Below are 20,077 nucleotides of genomic sequence, written 5' to 3' on the forward strand. Positions count from 1 at the left end.
TGATTGGTATTTCTAATATCTGCTGATCAATATACACATACCTTGAAAAGCTTGACTGTTGGCCCCCTACTTATTTGCATATAGTGTCAACTGGTTTTATAGGATAGGCCCAAAGCAAACTTTTGGGAAATGGTTTTCAGATGTCATTCCAGACATTTACATTCAATCACAACAATTTAGAAGTTTGCTGGTTCGAGATTCACAATAAGCTCGAACCAGCAAACTTCTTCAGGCCTTCAGAAGTCTTCACACTGACTTTGTTTCACTATTACAATTAAGTACCTCAAAGCCAAGAAGACAACTGAGCTGGGCTCCCAGGGGGACTGTGCAATGAGCCAGTCAGACACCTGCAACCCCTTGGGACACCAGCCAACTGCTTCTAGCTCCCTCCCACCAGCACCCACAGCCCTGCTCACCAGCAAGTGAACGAATGCCCCAAAAACATCTTTAGATGTTTCCCTGCATACCCCATCATAATCACAGATGGTGCTGTGCTGTTCCTCTGGTGCACTATAAGCATGCTGCTTCTTATTGTCATATCTAACCACTCACAATATCAAGTCTGTGTCACTTCATTAATACAGCTGCAGCAGAACTCTTACTTTGAGACTTTCTAGCCATTGTTTGATGAGCAGCAGCTCCAAGGCTTAAGGAATTGCTCACAGATGCAGAAAACATGAAGGATAGGGAAGAATCTGCAAAAACAAGGTGTCAGCTCATGATTGAAAGGCTGCATCTCTTCTACCCACTTTTAATAAAGTGGACCTAGTTAATTGCACCATGCCACCTTACTAGGTTTCTCATCCCAATGGCTGGCTTGTGAAAGCAACACTGAATGCACCATCAGGTAGAAAGATACAAGCTTACTACAGAAACATTTTTACCAAAACCACTGCAAATCATAGATTCATAGAATGTTTTGGGTTGAAAGTGATCACCTAGCTCCAACCACCCCTTGCCATAAGCAGGGACATCTTCCCCTACGTGAGGTTGATCCAAGCTGGCCTTGAACACTTCCAGGGATGGGGCATCCACAACTTCTCTGCACAACCTGTTTCAGTGCCTCACCATGCTCACAGTAAAGAGTATCTTCCTAATATTCCACCTAACCCTGTCTTCTTTCAGTTTAAAGCCATCCTGCTTGTCCTATCACTACATGCCCTTGTTACAAAGTCCCTCTCCAGCTTTTTTGTAGGCCTCCTTCAGATACCAGAAGGCTGTAATGAGGTCCCCCCAAAGCCTTCTCCAGGCTGAACCACTGCAGCTCTCTCAGCCTGTCTCCACAGCAGAGGTGTTCCATACCTCAGATCATGTTCACAACCTTCCTCTGAAGGTTCAGCCTTCTTATGTTGGGGGGTCCCAGAGCTGCACAGTGTTCCACGTGGGGTAATTTTTCTCTATAATATACGTATTTTTATAACATACCTTTTATAAGACAAAACACAGGACACGTTGACTATTATTTTTTTTAATTCAGAGAAAGAGCTATTACAGTAGCAACGGCTTCACTACACCAGCCATAGGGCAGGGCTGCCTGCCCTCGCTAGGCAAGCCCCGCACCCTGCTCTCGCCGCCGTCCCGCACGGCGCCCCTCTCCCCCATTAAACTTTGGGCAGTTTCGACTCCCTCGCTCCGCCGCCCTCGACACAGGGAAGCGCTCCGGGAAGCGCCCCGAGCTGCCGCCGGCACAGGCCGTTGGCACAGGCCGTTGGCACAGGCCATTGGCACAGGCCGCCCGGGTGCCGCCCTCACGCCGGACGAGCCCGGCCGACCCCGCCAGCACCGGCGGGCCGGGCCCGCGCTGCGGCCGCGGCGGGAGGGGGAGCCGATGGCGGCGGCGCAGGGCTGCGGGCGAGGGGCGGAGCGCAGAGACCCTGTGGCTGCCATGGCCGCCTCCCCCTCCCCGCAGCCTCCCTTAAATACTATGGGGCCGTAGCTGCGACGGGCGCCGCTGCCGAGTGCACCATGCGGGCTGTCATCGCCTTGGCCGCGGCGCTGGGCAGCCTGCTGCTGGGAGGCTGCCTCCTGCGCCTGGGCGGCCAGCAGCCCCTCCGCGCCAGGTAGGGCGGCCGGGCGGCCTCGCCCGCGGTCCGGAGCCGGCTGGGGAGGGCGGGAGGAGCGGGACGAGCCCCGCGGGGCGCGGCGGAGCCTGGCGCGGTGCCCCCGGCTCGGTCTGGCGGGTGCTGGCGGCTCTCAGCGGGTCGTGGGCAGGAGAGCGGCACCGCTCGCGCCGGGTGATGTGCAATCACCGCCTGGTCCTGAGAACTTTGTTTTCCCGTCTCGCTTGCCAGGGGCTGGGAGGAGGACGCAGGAGTAGCGGCTGTCACGCCAAAAGTGGTGCGAGCCCTCAGGTCTCCCCTGACGCCCCTTCCTCAGACCGAGAACAGGTACGGGCTGGACGCCTCCAGGTGGGTCCGTGAGGTCGGGTCTACAAAAGGAGAAATTCGCCTTCGCTCCGGTTCATTATTGCTTTTGTTTCGGCAGCTTGATAAGAGAGAGCGTTAGAGATTATTAGAGCAAATGGCACTTTGCTTTAACTATTGTGAATTATTTGCTCATGGGTTTTTTATTGACGGCTGTCACTCTGCCGTTGGTTTTGAGCCCAATAAAATATTGCATAGAGCAATTTCGTTAGCATACGATGCAAAAAGTGCCTGCTGAATGACATGTTCCAGGTATCTTTTTATTCTTCTTTCCAGGAAGGTGGAGCTGGGCAATGCTGTAACTGTCTTTGTAATCTGTATTTAGTTAAAAATACAGATTTATCATTTACAATCCATAGGATGAAGGCAAGATATATGAAGCCTGTTTAGCTCTGGGTTGGCATTGTACTTTGTGGGAGCCCACTCACTTGATCCTGTGTCTTGACCTCCCAGATCAGTGTAGATTTTTGTTTTACAGCCTGTTATTTTATACTGTGAAGTTTAATATGAAGGTGCTTTGTAAAATCAGCTGTGAAATGTTGTGGCTTACATGCAGATTTCAATACTAATGACTATTGTTTTCCTGTTCTTGGGTCCCCACACACTGTAGGAAAACTAAGAGTGCAGAAGATAGTGGTGTAATCCACACATGAGGTCAATACTATGTAAGAAGTAGTTTTGAAATATTTTTGCTTTCTTCTTTTACTTTTTATGGCATTATTACCTTTGCAGTTACCATGACTAATATATGTTAATATATATTATGGTCAAAAATGCATTATAAAAATTAGAAAGAACTTAAGAATTGGGTCTTTCACAGAAACTGTGGTGTCCTGGTTGTGTTAAAGACAATGGTGACAGTGCAGATGACCTTACTGAGGGCACCATCTCACTCAATCTAGCTGAATTCGACAGCCTATGCTTTCCCAAAGTGAATGCAACTGATGTTAGTTGTAGTAATGATTGCAATGTACCCTAACAGTGCATTTCTTATGTGTTTCTGATGAGATAGCCTTGTGCTCTCTCCCTCAATATTTAAAATTTTCACAAACTGTAAGTTTATAGCATCTTTCAAAGTTAGAGTGAAGGAAAATGAACAGAATTCTGCAAATGTTCCTACGACGTGTTAGGAGCTTCTAGCCTGATTCTCTTTCCTGTTCTCCTTTTTTTCCCTTTTTGCTTTTTTTCTTCTTCTTTCCCTCTCTTGATATTGGTTTTTGCAGTATGTACTGTTCTGCTTTGCTTTTTTTGTAGCCATTACTCCATTCTTCTCTCCACTCTTGTTTTGGGCCATGTCTGTGGTTTCCCCCTGGCCCATCTCCTCACGCTCCTCCCTGCTATTTTCTGAGCTGCATCTCCTTTCATTTAGCTCTCTGTGTTATACCATGGCATTGAATTGACTAAAAATGCTGGCAGAGAGCACTTTAGAGAACAGTCTATTTCCCGTCTGCTATTAGTACACACACAACTGGAGCAGTGAAAGTAGAAACAACACATACCAAAGAGGTCTGAAAATCCATGTCATTTTTTTTAACCTTTGTAATAGGGCAAGTGAGATTGTGATTCTAAAATATGTATTTTTCCTTATTCTACTTGGAGGATTTTGGCACCAATTTGAAGCTACTTTTTGTCAGCCTGAAATTGTATTTCTTCATGACTAAGTAACTGCAAAAGTGTGTCAAGTAAATAATTCATCAAAGAAAGTTTCAATATACTCAAGCCTCTGAAACCGTAGTGTCTTTGGAGAGATGTCTTGCTAGCTGAATCCAGGAGTGGATGTGCTTTCTCACCTGAGTGACTATGCTCAGTAAGCTGGCCTGACAGGAGTTTGTGGTACACGTGTGGCTAATGAGAAAGGAGAGAGAGCTGCTGGACTGGACTGACCAGGAGCTGTTACTTCATCCAGAGAGCAGCAAGACTGGGCAGGGATCCATGCTGGAGGGGTTTGATCCAGGCAGCAGCTGGACTGGGCCTGGCTAAGGGCCATGCTGGAGATGTTTGATCCAGAGAGCATCTGGACTCATTCAGGAGGTTCAGACCAATCCCTCAGTGATGGAAATGGATGGTCTGGTCAATAGGAATTAGATTCCAATGTGCTGTGGGGAAGTGTGGTTCTCCTGAGCAATCCTGATCATTTGAATGGCGTTGCTGTGTTATTGGCAGCAATGTCCTTTCCTGCATAAAAGTAAGAGGATGTGCATGGATGTTTCCAGGAAAGGAAAAAGAAAAAAAAACTAGGCACTATCCTTGACCTCTAAGTAAAAGTAATCTAGACAATCTTCACAGTCACAAGCTAATCTTTTTCGTTATCATTATTTCCTTTGCTGTTGGAGGCATATTTGTAAGCAGACATCTCCCAAAGAATCTCTAAGGCCCTATTATTCTGTTGCCTTGCAGTATTGAAAGCTAATCTGTTCTTTTACTTTGAGCAATTCTTTTAAAAGGATGAAACTGAAGGATGAAAGGATGAAAAGCAGGGGATTGGATCAGACTCTCTTAGATATTTAGGCAGCTATTATGTGCAGCAATGTTTAAATACGTGGTGACCAGGCACCTAAACTTCTCTGGAGATCTGTGTCTTAGTAAAAAACTTGATGATGTGGTTTGTCTCTTACAGGACACTGCTTACCCCTTTTTCTTGTTAAGACTTAGCTAACTGGAGCAATGTGACTGCCTCTACAGTGTGACTTGCACATCTAGTCTTGGGCTTATTTCACAGCCTACTCTGCCTCTTAGTAGGATTTCTTACTGAAAAGAAGGGCCATTGTTAGTAAGATATGTCTATTAGTCCCCAGATTTTTTCATGGAACCAGTATCATTTATACTGCAATAGTATGTTCTCTGCCAAATTCTCCGATCTATGCCTCATACTGTCCTCTCAATTTTTAAGCTGTAACTGTGAGTACAATTTATATTTTCTTAAGTACAGCATTCTTGTATTTTCAACAGTACAACCAAAAAAAAGAAGTCTTGCATTTTTCCCACCTTTAGACCCTTGGTCTTCCCTCTCTCCTTTCCTCTCTCCCCAGCTGTGTTTGTGCAGGCATATTTGTTTGTTAAGAGTAGAACAGAAGGCTCAGTACTGCTAGTGCTTACGGGGGGAAAATGAAAATAGTAAGAGAAGCTAGGTCGTATTTTCCTTGTTATGAGGCCCAGTGGGTGCTAGGTTAAATTTAGGCAGAAATTCTAGTTCCTATTATACTACCCAGGAATATGCAGCAGATAAATAATGCCAGGTTCTGCAAGGGAAGTCAAAATAACACTATTTATGTATACTTCATATAAAAGTAACAAGGCAAAGGTACCCTAAAGAACTGACCACCATTACTCTGTTAGTCTGTGTTGCCAGTTTTAAGGCATTCCCTTACTATTTCCCTAGCTTGCCTTTTGTCTTTGCAGGTCCAAGGCAAGCACAGTGTAAAGACTACTGTGGTAATTGAACAGTGGGAGAAAGTGGTTGAGAAGCTATGGGTAAACAAGTTAGTATTAATACAGTGTTCCATAGTGTTGATTTCTCCAATTCCTCTCTCAGCAGCAGATCTGTATGCAGGCCTAGGAAATAAACAGCTATACTTAATTAACAATGCTACAGAGACCTGTACATTCTGTCTACTGACAAAATGCTGCATTCAGGCAGTCAGAAGGGGAAGAAGAGACAGGCTAATACCACAATTATGGAGTAGCCTAGTATATTGCACAAATAATTTGCTATGGTTTAGATCAGTCAGCAGTGGGGGTCCACTTTATTAATTTTACTGCTATCTTAATATTTTCCCCCTTCATTCCCAAGTGATGCATGCAGACATATTTTAGGAGCACATTTTGAGCCCATGCCTCGTGTATTAGTTCTGTCTAAATGAATAGGTGTTCAGCTGAAAGCTGCTGCCAGGACACATTTATGTTCTGACAGTGGTGAAAGGTTTCTGTTTACTTGGTCCAAGTGAAACTGCTCTGTCATTCTGTTGTGTGCCCTTGTAACATGATTTTAGTGTAAGTACCTTATTCTTTTCACTTCACCTACCATGAGGCTCTGGATGTTGCTTGTCATGTTACCTGTCATGCAGTTTATAGATTTTATAAATAAAAAGTATCTGATGTTATACATAACCCTGGTGAATGCACTGGAGGGTCTTTCAAATAATTTAAAGATGCAGTTTGTGTAAAGACCAGATTTAGCATTCCTTAGATAAGCAATACCTCTATAGGAACTTGAACAAAGGTAGTAGGATCAGTGCCTTTAACAGTTACTGTGATTAATATTTCAAGTCAAATTCTTACTCCTGTGGTTTGATGAAGCCATTTTTATAGTCCATTTCACCAAGAATTTAAATTGTGTATTGCCTTATTAGTCAAGGTGTTGTGAACTTTAAAAACATCACTATATTCTTCTCATCTGATTAATTAGAAATAGTATCAAAGACAGCACTTAAGAGCACCCTTCCTATAGAAGTATGGATTGTGGGTTTTTAAATAGTATTCAACTAACAGATGATGAGATTCAAATATAAATTAGTCCCTTCAAGGGAGAGATTAAGACAGAAGATCTTCACAATCTGGATAATGCTATTCAGTGCCATTTTGGTAGACTGATAAAAATGTGCAATTTTGCCTACAGAAGTTATTCTTTTTAGTTGGAGATGCTGAGCTGGAGCATGTTTAGAGCTCTTGTGCTGCTTCAAACGGACAAGAGCAAGAAGCTATAGAAAAGAGCAACAACTGGTTCTGCTGGGTGTGGAGTGAATAGCCAACGAGTGGGATTTTCCCATACTTTCAGTATGGATTTACTAGGGAGGTGAAATTTTGGATGCTTTCACTGCTGCCAGACAGTTCATGTCTGAGAAAATTTGAATATCTCATCCCACATTCTTTGTTTCTATCTGATTTTGAGGGATATTTAGAGGAGTGACCTTTTAATCTTTGTGTTACAGTATAAGTCATAGCACCAATTTTTCCATCTGCCTTTTTTCTTTTCTTCCCTACCATTCCTCCATCTTATGCCCATCCCATTTTCCTACTCTGATAACTGGGGTTGAGTTTGGTTTTGTTTTTAAAGGGTGTGCCTTTGCTTTTCCTGCCTGTACCTTTCTGCTCCCCCAGAATGCTGTCTTACTTGACATACCCCTCTGTCTGGTGATTACCTGCAATGAGGTTCCCTATTGTCTCAGGACTGAATGCTGCAGGAGCAGCAAAAGGGCTTTCCATATAGTTTCTGTCTAAAGGTGGATTCCAATCTCGTCTTAAACAATTTTACAGTTTGAGGATCTGCTGTCTTCCTGAGAGCAAGATATAGAATAAAAACGTGCTGATAGATAAGGCACATGGTCTTAATCTACTGTGGATTTATTAAAGTACAGATGGTGTACTTCCTGAGTTTCTAGAATTACCATAGGAAGTATGTGGTCCTCAAGCTGTTCATATATGATTAAAAAAAACCCCTGTTTTTCAGATTTAGTCCAATGAGATTGGCTTTGAGAACATCTAAGCCCTAGGGAAAATACAGCTGAAATTTCCCTGTATCATCAGTTTTATGAGTTCAAGCCAACAGAATATTTCTACTTCAAGTTCTCATTTAGCTTAATAGTTCAAAAATTAGTTGAATATAGCTGATATCTGCGTTGTTAGGCATGTTATTAATTTCATTGCAGAAGCTGTAGTGCTGCTCTAAGTAGTGAACAAAACTGTCATCCACTAGGTCAGGTAAATTCATTTAGTGGTAAATGTGGCCTTGCACAATTGTCTGAAACGAGTAGAAATTTAATCTGAGTCTGATGTCTGCACAACTTTGCAATGAATAATGCAGTAGAAGTCTGGACTGCCTCTTGCACACCCATCTTTATCTAAATGCAAAAAGATTTCACTCATGAAGCAGAGGCCACTCTGACAGTGAAACAGAAATTCAGAAATTTAACTTCTAATGGAATGAGTAATTGTTTTACAACTCTTGCAAATAAATTGTTTTAATTTTGTACCTTTTGCACCACATAAAGAAGGTTGAGTAAAATTTTATGTATAAAAAGCCACAGAATAAGCATTTTGGTGATCTATCATGTGGCTGTAAAAGTGATTGTGAGGCTTTAATGACAAAACAGAATAGGGAATTATTTTGTTCTTTCTTTTTCTGACTTCCTCTTTTTTGAGTTTTTCAAGTCTTGAAAATAATTGCATAAAAACAATTGCATATTAAAAAATGAGGCAACTTGCTTGCATTGATCTCATGAATTTTTAAAAGGACTAAAATTCTGTGGGGTAAACTTGTATTTGAGAGAATATTTAGTCATTGCCCCACAGATCTCAAGACAAAAATTAATAGGAAGCTGTAAGGACTTGTAATGGTTGTCTGCACAGAGTTGTGAAAGAATGTTGGTGCTCTGCCACTCTGCTAACGCACCTCACATGGAGCTGATCAAACCTAACTGCCTGCTCTGCCTTGGTCATCCACTCAGCAGCCTTCACATGTTAGACAGGGTCTCTTCTGGCCAGCTGTGGCTCAGAAGGGCTGAGGCCACTTCTCAAATCAGCATCTTAGGTTTTAGTTATAATGAAAGGCTTATTTGCAGCAGTAACGTGTGCTTGGCTTATATCAATAGTTCTTTTTTTTTTTTTTCCTTTCTATTTCTTTAAGATGCTGTTTAGGCAGCTAAACTTTTGCCTCTAGCCATTTCTCTTATTTTAAGCTGCAGCTGCAGGATAATCATTTGATGTTACTGAGTTAAAGAAGCAAAAGAGAAGGAGCATGATATAGTGCTAACTAAATTTGTTTGAGAACTGGAAAGGGCCTACCTGGTTGTTCTGCATAGACAGAACCATTCAGACCAAGCTGCAATAAATCTGTGTACATAAATTTTGTAGGCAGAATATTTGCTAGCACTTGCTATGTGAGATCTGCAGAGTTCTTAGCTCTGAACTGTGTGCTCGGAGAGCCTTCTGCTATTTGTATTTCACTCCTTGAGAAAAAATGAGATAAAGAGCTGTATGCAAAGGCAGCCAAGGAGCTCTCAGTAGGCAGTGCCAGCTGTTACTATCTATTGAAGTCACTGCAGAACTGAAAGGATAGAGGTTTATGTTGTGTTGTCTTACTGTTTTCCTCAACAAGGGGCATACAGACTGGATACTTCCTCAGGGACACTGAGTGTATACTGGGAAGAATTTATTGGTGGTGGGAAGAAATGAAGAGGGCTGTTCTCTCTCCTTGGCAGCCTACATCCTGTGGGAATTGCTGCTAGGGGTGACTAACTCTAGAAAATTCATGGGTAATGGAAAGAAAAAGAAAGGTGATTCTTTCCATCCCTGTCAGCTATGACCACGAGCGTCAGTTCAGTAGCAAAATAAACAAGCATTTATTCTTCTCTTTCTTCTTCAGTCAGTCTTTTCATTTGAAGCATTTAAGAAGAGAAGGCTTAGGAGAGACCTTATTGGTTCCTGAAGGGAGGGTGCAGAGGATGGAGCCAAGATCTTAGTAGTGCCCAGTGATAGAACAGAGGCAGTGGGCACCATCTGAAACACAGGAGGTTCCCTCTGACCATTAGGCATCACTTTTTCACTGTGAGGGTGACTGAGCACTGGCAGAGGCTGCTCAGGTAGGTTGTGGAGTCTCTGCGCTTGGAGATATTCAAAAGCATCCGGTCACAGTCCTTGCTCACCCTCTCTAGGTGGCCCTGCCTGAGCAGGGAGTTTGGACTAGATGAGCTCTAGAGATGCCTTCCAACCTCAGCCACTCTGTGGTTCTGTGGCTTGAAATGGCATCTTTCCCAAGCAAGGTCTTCAAAATCAGCTTGTCAGAAATCTTGTTGCTAAGGGGTCTCCATATTGTAGCAGATAAAGGCAGTGGAGTTTTGATCCTTGTCAGTAAAGCAGTGATGGCTCAGAAGCACAAAGCAGGAAGGCCTTTCTCTCTGTGTGTGAGTGCCTCTGTACAGAGATGTTTCAGTTGTTCCTTAAGAACAGCACACAGCATCTCTGTCTTCTGTGTTTCTACTTCTGGTTTGGGCAAATAGGCTGCAATGTCCAAGGGATCTGTAGTGTGAATCAGTGGAAAGAAGCAAAGAGGAGGGGGAAGTGGCAGGGAAGAACATGGTAAGGGGCAGGGAAAATAATGCCAGGGGAAAAATCTTTATGATAAATGGCAATCCACAGGGCGAAGGCTGATGCTAGAAGAAGATGATTGTATGAGATTGGACATAGATAGAGGATGAACTGAGGTGAATGGAATAAGACCTTGGTATCTCAGTCATTTACTAATTTACATCTTAGTCTTTTACAAGAGCTGCTCAGAGCAAGAGGACCACACTGGAGTTTGGTGAAAATAAGATAGGAATTAAAGATCACTATCTGGCACTTGCCTTGGTTCATTTTACAAATATTTGTTCTTTCGGTGTAAATAAAGAGTAAACAAGGCAGGAAGTATTATGCTTGAGTCAGTAAGTTAAGGTCATAGTACAAAGATCCACTTCACCTGTGGATAAACTTTCCTGTATATATTATATTCACTCTGAATATTGCATTTCATCCACAATTTTAGGAAATCACATCTGCTAAATATTTTACTAGTGAATATTTTAAATGTCTTCAAAACTTAATGTTCAAGAGGCTTTCAATTTAATTTATTTTTTTTAAATTACATTTGCTCATTACAGTGTAAAGTGGAAAATATAATGCAGACTATGAAATAGGGTTATTTTTAAAGAACCAAATATTTTATAGTCCCTAGCAGAAAACTCTTTTTTAATAAGAGGAGCTTCACAATAGAAGTCCATAAGATTTGTTTGATAATGTTTTCAGCTAAATCAGTGGTTATTAATTTTATTGTCATAGCAAAGTGAATGTGACAACATTGGTAGAATATGTTCTCTCTTTTAAAGTTTATTGCTTTTTCTCCTCCTGTTCCCTTTTAACAGAACAACTCATAATAAAAATGGAATTTACCAGTTTGAACAGGCTTCAAAATGTAAAGCAATTCAGGACAACATTTTGTCATCATCTATCAAGAAGAAAAGGTAGGTATTTGCTGTCCCTTTCTGCTTTGTTTGTTTTAAATAGAAGGGTAAATATTGTCCTTTTTTACATAATTCTTGGATTATTAATGTGGAGCTATGCAACAGAAAACTGGATTTGTTCAACCAATGTTCACTGCATTTTTTCTTTTATGTGGATAAGATTTATTCGAGGTGGGATTTTAACTTTTTTATTTTTATAATACAGGATTTCTTCTTGTCAGTTAGCAACATTACATTCCAAGTTATTCACAAAAATACTGAGAAGTGTGAGGTATAATTTCATTTTTGAATGTCTTTTCCCTGACTGGTGAACCCTTCTCCTTTTGTGAGCAATTTCAGTTAATGATTCTCTTCAGCATTACTGACTAGAGGAAGTTTGGAAATGTTCTACTATAAAGACTTGCTGGTTAGTTGCATGACTGCATTATGATTACAAGTCCACAGGAAACTAACAGTCCAATTTTAGACACATTGGAAAAAACCACCCCAAATTAATTTTGGGTTTCAACTTGCTGTTCTGTATTTTTCTGGCATGGAGAAAAATCCAACTTTGGTATCAGTCTTGCTCAAATTCCTTGTCACTTTCCAAAGTGAAAAGCTGAGAAGCAGCCATTGTTTTTGACATGCAACATCTTTTCCTGTATGGATGCACCAATAAATAAAACATTGAAAGTAAGAAAGGCTTCCCATTAGGACTGAGTTGCAGCTTAAAATGGATGGTGCCATGCTGTCTTTAAAGCTGGGAGCTTCCCTCCCCACTCCCCTCCATTTGGGAAGAGAAATGGAATGAGATAAAAGGTGAGCTAAAAATAATTACATGCTTTTCCCTATTCAAAGTACTGGAGAACTCAATTTTTTCCTTAATGCCAAAAAAACCATTAAATGATGATTTGAAAACTTTGTCTTTTCTGCCCCCTCCTCACGTTTTTATTGCATTTAAAGATCTTTTACCTCTCTTTAAGTCATCATATTTCCAGCATTTTGTCTTTGCTCTTAGTATTACTTCTTTATTTATTCTTTTTTCCCCTTCTTTACAGCCTCTTATCCCATCAGTATTCCACCTCTTTCAGCTACTACCACTGAAGTTTTTATTTTTTTGAAAGGTGCTAGACCACTACATTACTGATGCACTGATAGTGAGAGCTGAAACATAGACTGACAGAGATCAAAGAATGCAGTTGACTGAAAACTTGAGTGATTAACACCAAGGGAAGGAAAAGAACTCAATATACTGCTTTCAAAATCTACTTACAGCAATGTAAATGCTGTTGTTTATCCCACACATTGCAAAGGTTTACAGTCTTTGGAGATGAGCTCTTCATACTGAGAACATTTTGGAGCTGAGATTATGGGAGAAACTACAAAGTAGAAGGCCTTTATTCCGTGGTTAAAGAGAAAGGGGCTGTACCATTTAATGAGGCAGAAGATGAATTGGGCAGGTAGGAAGAGAAACAGATACTTGGGAAAAAAAGGAGCAAGGGATTGCTTTTTGACATGAATATTGCAGCTATTGACGTTCGCTGAGAGGAGCTGCAGGGATTTTGTTGCTTTTTCAAGGTGTGATCCATAGGCATGGTATATAAATGCTTTATATTGCAGTTCTAGACTTGCAGGGACATTCTGGACACTCCTGCCTCTTAAATTGGAAGAAAGAGGAAAAAAAATACTAATTTAAAGTTTGTCAAATGATTTGGTAGTAAGAAATGCTGTGTAACTGGGAAGTTGTTATTATTATTATGGCAAGTATGTGCTGGTGGTGACAAAGCCTGAAGTGCTGAGTTTTGCTAGCAGTTTTCCATTTTTATTCTAGAGCAGGCCCTGTGTACAATCTCCTGAGGGCTTATAAAACTGATTTTTTTTTTTTTGGTAGTGTTAAAGTGTCGAGAGGCAAAACAGAGCCTCCGTTATTTTGCATTTCATGCCGCAGCTTTTCTTATTTGTTTCTATCTTGAACATAAACTGCCTAGTAGGAATGTGTCCTTTTTTCACTCCTGCTGCTCAATCTTCCTTCTAATTCAAATACAAGCTGGTATTTAGTTTTAGCAAATAACCAATGAGACTGCATCTGTCTGTTCTGACATTTTACCTGTTGTCTCCATACTATCACTACACTTTTGTCCTTCCTGTTGTCCTTTTGATATCTGCCAAAAATTAGAAGACACTAATACTTTGTCAGTGCTTCGAATGTGAATAGTTATTCCACCTTAGCCACTGCTGTTAACATAGAAGGTCACTTCTCACCTGACAAATACTCTAGGGAAAAAAAAAAAAAGAAAAGCCTTCCAGGTGTTATTTGTCAGTCAGGCTCATATAGTATAAGTGAGTTTCCTAGGACAGCAAATTATTATGGTTATGGTGCAGGTGGCAGACAAAAACAGGACAAAACAACCCATGTTTCATTCATTTGCTCTTCTAAGCACTGTAATCATTGTGTCGTCCAAGTATTTTTATAGCTCAATTTACCTGAGCCTTTTTTATCTTAATAATAAAACCATTTTAGCATCAATGAATATGTGCTGTAGGCTCCTGGGTGCCAGTGGAAATACATGTAATGTGCCAGCTCTTTAAAATGGAAGAGTGGAGAAGATGACTGTCTGGGTTACAGCAGAGTCATGAAATGATTCCCTGATAACCTGAACTGATTCGTTTAGAGAAGTGAGTCTCCAAGCCTCCTTTAAAGCATGAGATGCTAAAATTGGCTTTCTGAGAGGAAAACAAAGTTTTCTGGGCTGCAAACCCAGCTCCAGCAAATCCCAGAGCTTCATGTTGGGTCTTTAAAAAATTATTTCTAGGAATACTGTCTCTATTTGAGTTCATTTCATGGAGACTTTTAACTGGTGTGAGCAGATGCCTTGCAGAGCTGCCACAGTTGGGAGCTCCTGTCCCCCAGGACAGTGTGCTGGGATGTCTGTGCTGCCTGTGGCACTGTGCCAGCTGGTAAAGACAAGTTCTGACAGACCAGAGTGTCTTTGTAAGTCACAAGATGAGCTAAATTGGGTGCATAGGGCAGGCAGAGTTGGTGTTCTGACTTGTAAAGACCTGGAAATGGTGCTTTTCTATGTGAACTGGTGAGCTTGGACACCACCCAGCAAGAGCAATTCCATCCAGTAGAGACAGCTGTGGAAAGGCTGCAGTGTTCTTGCTTTGTAATTGGTGTTTTTACCCTAAGTGCATTTTCTGTTACAAGTATGAGAGGGCCTTACAGTTTCTGACAGTGAGTGCCTATGTTTCCTATGAGATCTCAGAACTAGCAATATGGATTATGCTTTCATTCTTCTCCCTGCCAAATGCATCTCTGTAACTTACTAAAAAATTGTCAGTCCATGCAATTTCTTTCTGAATAGATGGTAATTTTTCATTTCATTTCTGACTCTTATCTTCATCTTATCGATGTCTTTAGGCTAGCATTTGCTTTTTCTATTTTTTTTCTCCTGGATAACAATAGCACAAGTAACTCTTCGTGATCTGTTATCCTATTAATTTCTGGAATTTTTTTGTAAGTCCAAGCATCTAAGTGATTTCTTGTTTATATTAAGGAATGAAACCAGATGAGTTATTCAACATCAGAATTGGCTATTTTGGTTTTGTGTTTTTATCTCACCTTCACCCCACAAACACTCCCTGCCCTGCACTCCTACTAACACTTGTCTTGACCACATAGTGACTCATTTTAGGGATCAGCTTCAGCAGGAAGGTAGTTATATTTTCTATGCAATTCCAAGGCTGATAACATACCAGCAGGCAGCTGCCAAAATAGGAGGTCTTTGATCCCTGTTTGTCCATTTCCATCAGTATTTGCTTATACTGGCTGTGGTCTTAGATGGAATCTTTCTTATCTGGTTTAACACAATAAGAAGAAAATGTATATGCATATTCTTTTATTTCTGTATTATTTTTTTTCCCTGGTAGTAAAAGTGGCCTATGAAGGCATTTGACAAGTGCAAAACCTGGCAAAAGAAATACAGGGGTGAAGTCAGGCAAGTACCCATAGTGACACAAGGCAGTTGGACTGGGAGGAGGAAGAATGGAACTGCAGCAGGTCAGATCAGCTACAGCTGCAATGAAACTAGTTTTTTCCTACTTCTGCCTATTGAGTTCTCTTGAGTTGTGAAGGGCTCAGTAGAATCAGTTTAGTCATAATCTTCTAGTTCCATTTAGAGTTTGCTAAGTGTGGAGGATGAAACTTGTACATGTCTTCACAGGTGCAAGCTTGAGAGCCAGAGATCAGTTTTAATGCAGCATTCCTCTTAAAATTATAATTTATTTTTCCATGTGGAAATTGGACATGATTTTACTTGGGGTAGGATAAATGATTTACCTTTAGCAATTGCAGTACTTTTATGAAGCAAACAATCTGTTTATTTCAAATGTGGAACAGAGAAAAGGAAGCTTTCAGATAATTGACCTCTGCTGCTGCAACCATGAGAGTGTTTTTATATATTGCTTTTTATCAATTCTTGTGCTCCATTTAAAAACAATTGAGGTTTCTTGCCATCCCAACTCTTGTAAAACTGTTCAAAATAGACACTTCTGAGTGACAGCTTGAGTAAATTCATGATTATTTGGGTCAACACTAAGCTATTTCTGTTAAAATAATACAAGTTAGTTCTTGTGTGGAGACCTGAGTCCCATAGAATTTTAGTCATGACATCCATACCATCTTTTCTTCCTATTCCCCCAGTTATCTTAAGTCAGTTATTGTTTTTTAAAAACCTGTATTATGATCCAGGCACAAATGGGAGAAGTAGTAACATTGAACATGAAAGCAAAAAATGTCTTCATTCTTTTGACTTGCCTGTTGTGAAGCAGTTCACTTACGAACAAATTTAAATCTCTTGAGTGACTTTTCAAGAGCGGAGAGTTTTTGGTTATATGTAGCAATGTAACCAAAGTTCTGGATCATATAAAATAGCAGATTGTTTTATTTGACAGACAGTTTAAAGGAAAAATTACATCTGTAAATGTTGGTCTATTGTCTTTAGATGATTGAGCTTTGGGGACTATGAAGTAAAGGAAAGAAAAGGCATAAGAAATGTTATGTTTCATCTTGGCCAGCAAGAGCCACTTTTCAAAACACTTAAGGTTTAAACCACCAAGTACGAGGGAATTATTTATATTATTTTGGAATTTTGCACTTGAGATGATTTCAAATAACTTCAAAATATTTTCAGTTAGTTATATAAGTTTGAAACAAATGCACTTTTGAAACTTTCTGAAGTTCATTAGGACACCAGTACTAAGAAGAGATGTTTAATAGGTCATGCTAGTTAAATGAGGATAGTGCTGTTACAAATTACAAAAATAAAATAGGTCATGGAGTTTTAACAGCAATCTATTATATATGCATTGTGCACATTATTAATAATAAATGCATCATTTGAATGTTTTTAGAGACTGTTTCTAAATATACATACATATGTATTCTAGTGTTTGATGTTGTTTCCTTTTTTAGATACTCGGAAGATTATTATCTTCATATAGTCACAAAACTGCAGAACTGCACCTGGGTAAGGAAACCAGAAGAATCTACAAAATTCAGGTAATTTTCATTGTCTCATTTAGAAAAACTGTTTACCCTGGATTTTTCAAACAAGCCATACATTTAAATATTCCCTTTTAAAAGGATAATTTTGTATTGCTTGTAGTAATTTCTATGAATTTTTTGGTGCTACAGCTCTTCTTGTTTGTTGGTATTTAACTGTGCAAACTGAGTAGAATAAAAGAACTACACAAGTAATTTCATCTATCTTCACTATAATGAGTAGTAAACTAACTTAAGTAGAATTAATTAAAATATTCCTGTCATAAACCCTACAATGTTAAAAAAGTACTGATAATTTTATTTTGTCCATTTGAATTGGCACTCTGATAAAAGGCTGTAATGAAGCAGTGTGTTCCTTACCCCAAGACTATTGCCTCTATTGCAGAAGTGCCCACGGCACTCATTAGGTTTGTCACTGCATGTCATGGCCCCTGAGCATGACAGCACGTGATTCCATCTGTCTTTGTTTGGGATGGCACAAAAGGACATGCTCAGAAGGGATGGTGAGGTCTGAAAAGCCTAAATTCTCATTTGGAAATCATGCTGGTTTTAAAAAACAGCTTCACTGTGCCATCCCTGCTTTCTTCAGGGGAAAAAAGCTCTCTTGATTTACATTTTTACATGGATCATAATTAAAGATTCTGTCATGATTGTTAAAAATAAATAAACTGACCTATCTTCCAACTCTTTGGCGTTAACTAGCATTGAGAGCTTAATATCCACATGCTCAGCATGATTCCTTTGGAAGAAGTAGTTCTGGGGTTGGGGGGGACAGGTTAAAGGGTTTTGTGCAACATAAATTGCTGTGTTTGCTGTGTATCACAACTGACTAATGGTGTTTCCAAAGCTGAGGTAGGAGTATACACAGAGTTAAAGAAACTTTGTATTGACTCAATTAGGCCTCAGCTGGGCACAGAACTATCAAGCCTGATAAGGAGCTGTAAAGCAGCCCATTCTATCTCAGAACAGGCAGAGTTGACAGGAGATGAAGCTGTTCTCACCTGCTCCTCATCCTCCTACATTTGGTTTTTTTCTTTTCCAATCTATTTTTTTTAAACTTCTCTTCCTTCCAAATGGACCAGCTATTTGCTACTGCTTCTGCTGTACTGGGTGTTTGAACCAGTGCCACTGTAGCCACTCCATTGTCCAGCCTGACTTCCTCATTTATTACTTATATAATCTCCCCTGCACCAGGCCAGCTTCTACATCTTCTAGGCCTATGGGAATCAAGCATCCAAAACATCATATAAGACTGGACTTCAGGTACAGGATGCTTGCTGTTCCTCATGCTGTCTTTGGCTTCCAGCAAGGAGTGTGGGTCATAAGTACTCAAGGTAGGTTATGAAACCAATGATCAAACTGGAAAAATTCAAAAGGCAAAACTGTCCAATGCACTAAGCCACCAAAGAAGTGTGGACTCTATGTACATTGAGGTGATCTTACTAACTTTAATTTAGCCCATATACCAAGCAGAAGAAAACCATCTTTTAAAATCCATGGTTCAGCACAGGCTGGACAAACTTGTTACTGAATCAACATTCATGGGCTGTGCTGTTATGGTTTTCTTGGTTTTTAACATCCAAACTAGCTGAAGTATTAGCTAGTTCATATGTATGTAAGCCATGCTGCAATTCTGATGACAGTACTATGTATTCTGTTTCTGAAATTTGATCTGATTTGATGTCATCAAAGATTTCCATCAACATGACTAAGGACTGGTGCTTTGGTGTAGGGCATTGTGAATGATTATTTTTCAAGTCTTGTCTTTCTTTTTTCATTCACAGTCTTCTCTGTTGTTTTTTGGAAATAGGATATTAAAATTTTATAGTTGTCCTTAATCCTTGACCATACTGGAGATTTTCAAGGGTCTTAGCTGTTGGTCAATAGAGTCTTTAAAATAAAAAGTTTTAAAAAAGAAAACCAAATTTTATATAAAATTTTCTGGCTAAATCTCCATGCTTACATCGCTTCCAGATTTATTTATCAGACTTAAGCCTCCAACTAGCTTTGGAAGGGCACTTCAGCTGAGAAATGATGCATTAATGGAGCTATGGGGGGTGAAAAAATTCTAGAATTGTAGTGAAATAAATGAATTAATAATCACTGGGCAGTAGATCTCTTCCTTTTTTGGACTTAGCCTAGTGTCAGTAATAGCTGTGTAATACAAATATTTTACAGTCTGAAAATCTCATTAAGTAGGTAGATAAACACACCCATTTGCAGAAGAGGAAATTAATCTCTGAGGGGCTGTGCAGCAGAAATTGGGTACTACAGCCAGCCATCTTCAGCAGGAGAAACTTAAAGCTGTGTCACATTATTCACCTGCCAGTGCCACCAGAAGTCTGCCTGCTCACAGGACTGCAGAGAAGCTGCTTGACTTCTTTTTCTGTTTGTCCATCTGTTAAATGCAGTGAACACTTAGATGCTTCTCAGGCGCGGCGTCAATTTTATGACATCTCTCTATTATCCTGAAGTTCTGAAGAACAGGCATGCATATTTATAAGGGATTTAATGTCTTATGCTTCAGGGCACACACTAACCTCTAATTAATAAGGTTCAAGAGCAGCTTCTCCTGGGTAGTTAATTTTTCAGAGAAGCTTTCCTGTGTTTTGCTTTGCAGCTTTTGCTGTTGGCTTCTGTCGTGCTGCTAGTGGAGTGAAGGAATATGTGATCTAAGCCAGTAACTCCTGTGTTCCTAGAAGACAGCACTGTGTGCCAAGGAGTAAGCATCCGTTCTCATTGTAAGCTGCTCTCCCAGCAGATCCAGGCCAAATAAAAGAATATAAATTAGAAGTGCAGTTCAGGAAAGAATTACTTGTCTTTTTATTTGGCAAAAGGGTTATAGCTGACAGCCATGTCTGGCACAAACTACAGTGTTTTTGCCAACTCACTGTTGGAGAGCAGAGTGCAGGACTCCAGCCTGACCCTCTACTACCTGGCTCAGCTTTGTCATCCAGCTGTGCAAAATGTGTCCATTTTTTGTCAGAGGGCTGCTCTTTCCCAGATGGCTCCCTCTAAAGCTGCTCTGCTGTACTGGCTCACATGCTCTTGGCTAGGTTGCTCTCTGGCAGCACTCACTGGTTCTTGACAGCTATGTGATGTTTATACATACATTTCTC

General features: G+C 40.4%; 1 protein-coding gene across 2 annotated transcripts in view; it reads left to right on the forward strand.

Annotated features, from left to right (window-relative positions):
• The first annotated feature begins 1,829 nt into the window (after positions 1-1,829).
• The window catches only part of ST8SIA6 (ST8 alpha-N-acetyl-neuraminide alpha-2,8-sialyltransferase 6), a 45,610-nt gene continuing 27,362 nt past the window's right edge, over positions 1,830-20,077 (forward strand). The window contains exons 1-4 of one of the 2 annotated variants that reach the window (XM_053943999.1): positions 1,830-2,060; positions 2,292-2,408; positions 11,318-11,416; positions 16,869-16,955. In XM_053943999.1, the coding sequence (XP_053799974.1) occupies positions 1,966-2,060; positions 2,292-2,408; positions 11,318-11,416; positions 16,869-16,955 (398 nt within the window). In that variant the 5' untranslated portion in view covers positions 1,830-1,965. The remainder of the gene's footprint in view (positions 2,061-2,291; positions 2,409-11,317; positions 11,417-16,868; positions 16,956-20,077) is intronic. The other variant, XM_053944005.1, reaches the window with a different exon arrangement.

Source organism: Vidua chalybeata, chromosome 1, assembly GCF_026979565.1.
Source record: "Vidua chalybeata isolate OUT-0048 chromosome 1, bVidCha1 merged haplotype, whole genome shotgun sequence".
NCBI classification, from domain to species: Eukaryota; Metazoa; Chordata; class Aves; order Passeriformes; family Viduidae; genus Vidua; species Vidua chalybeata.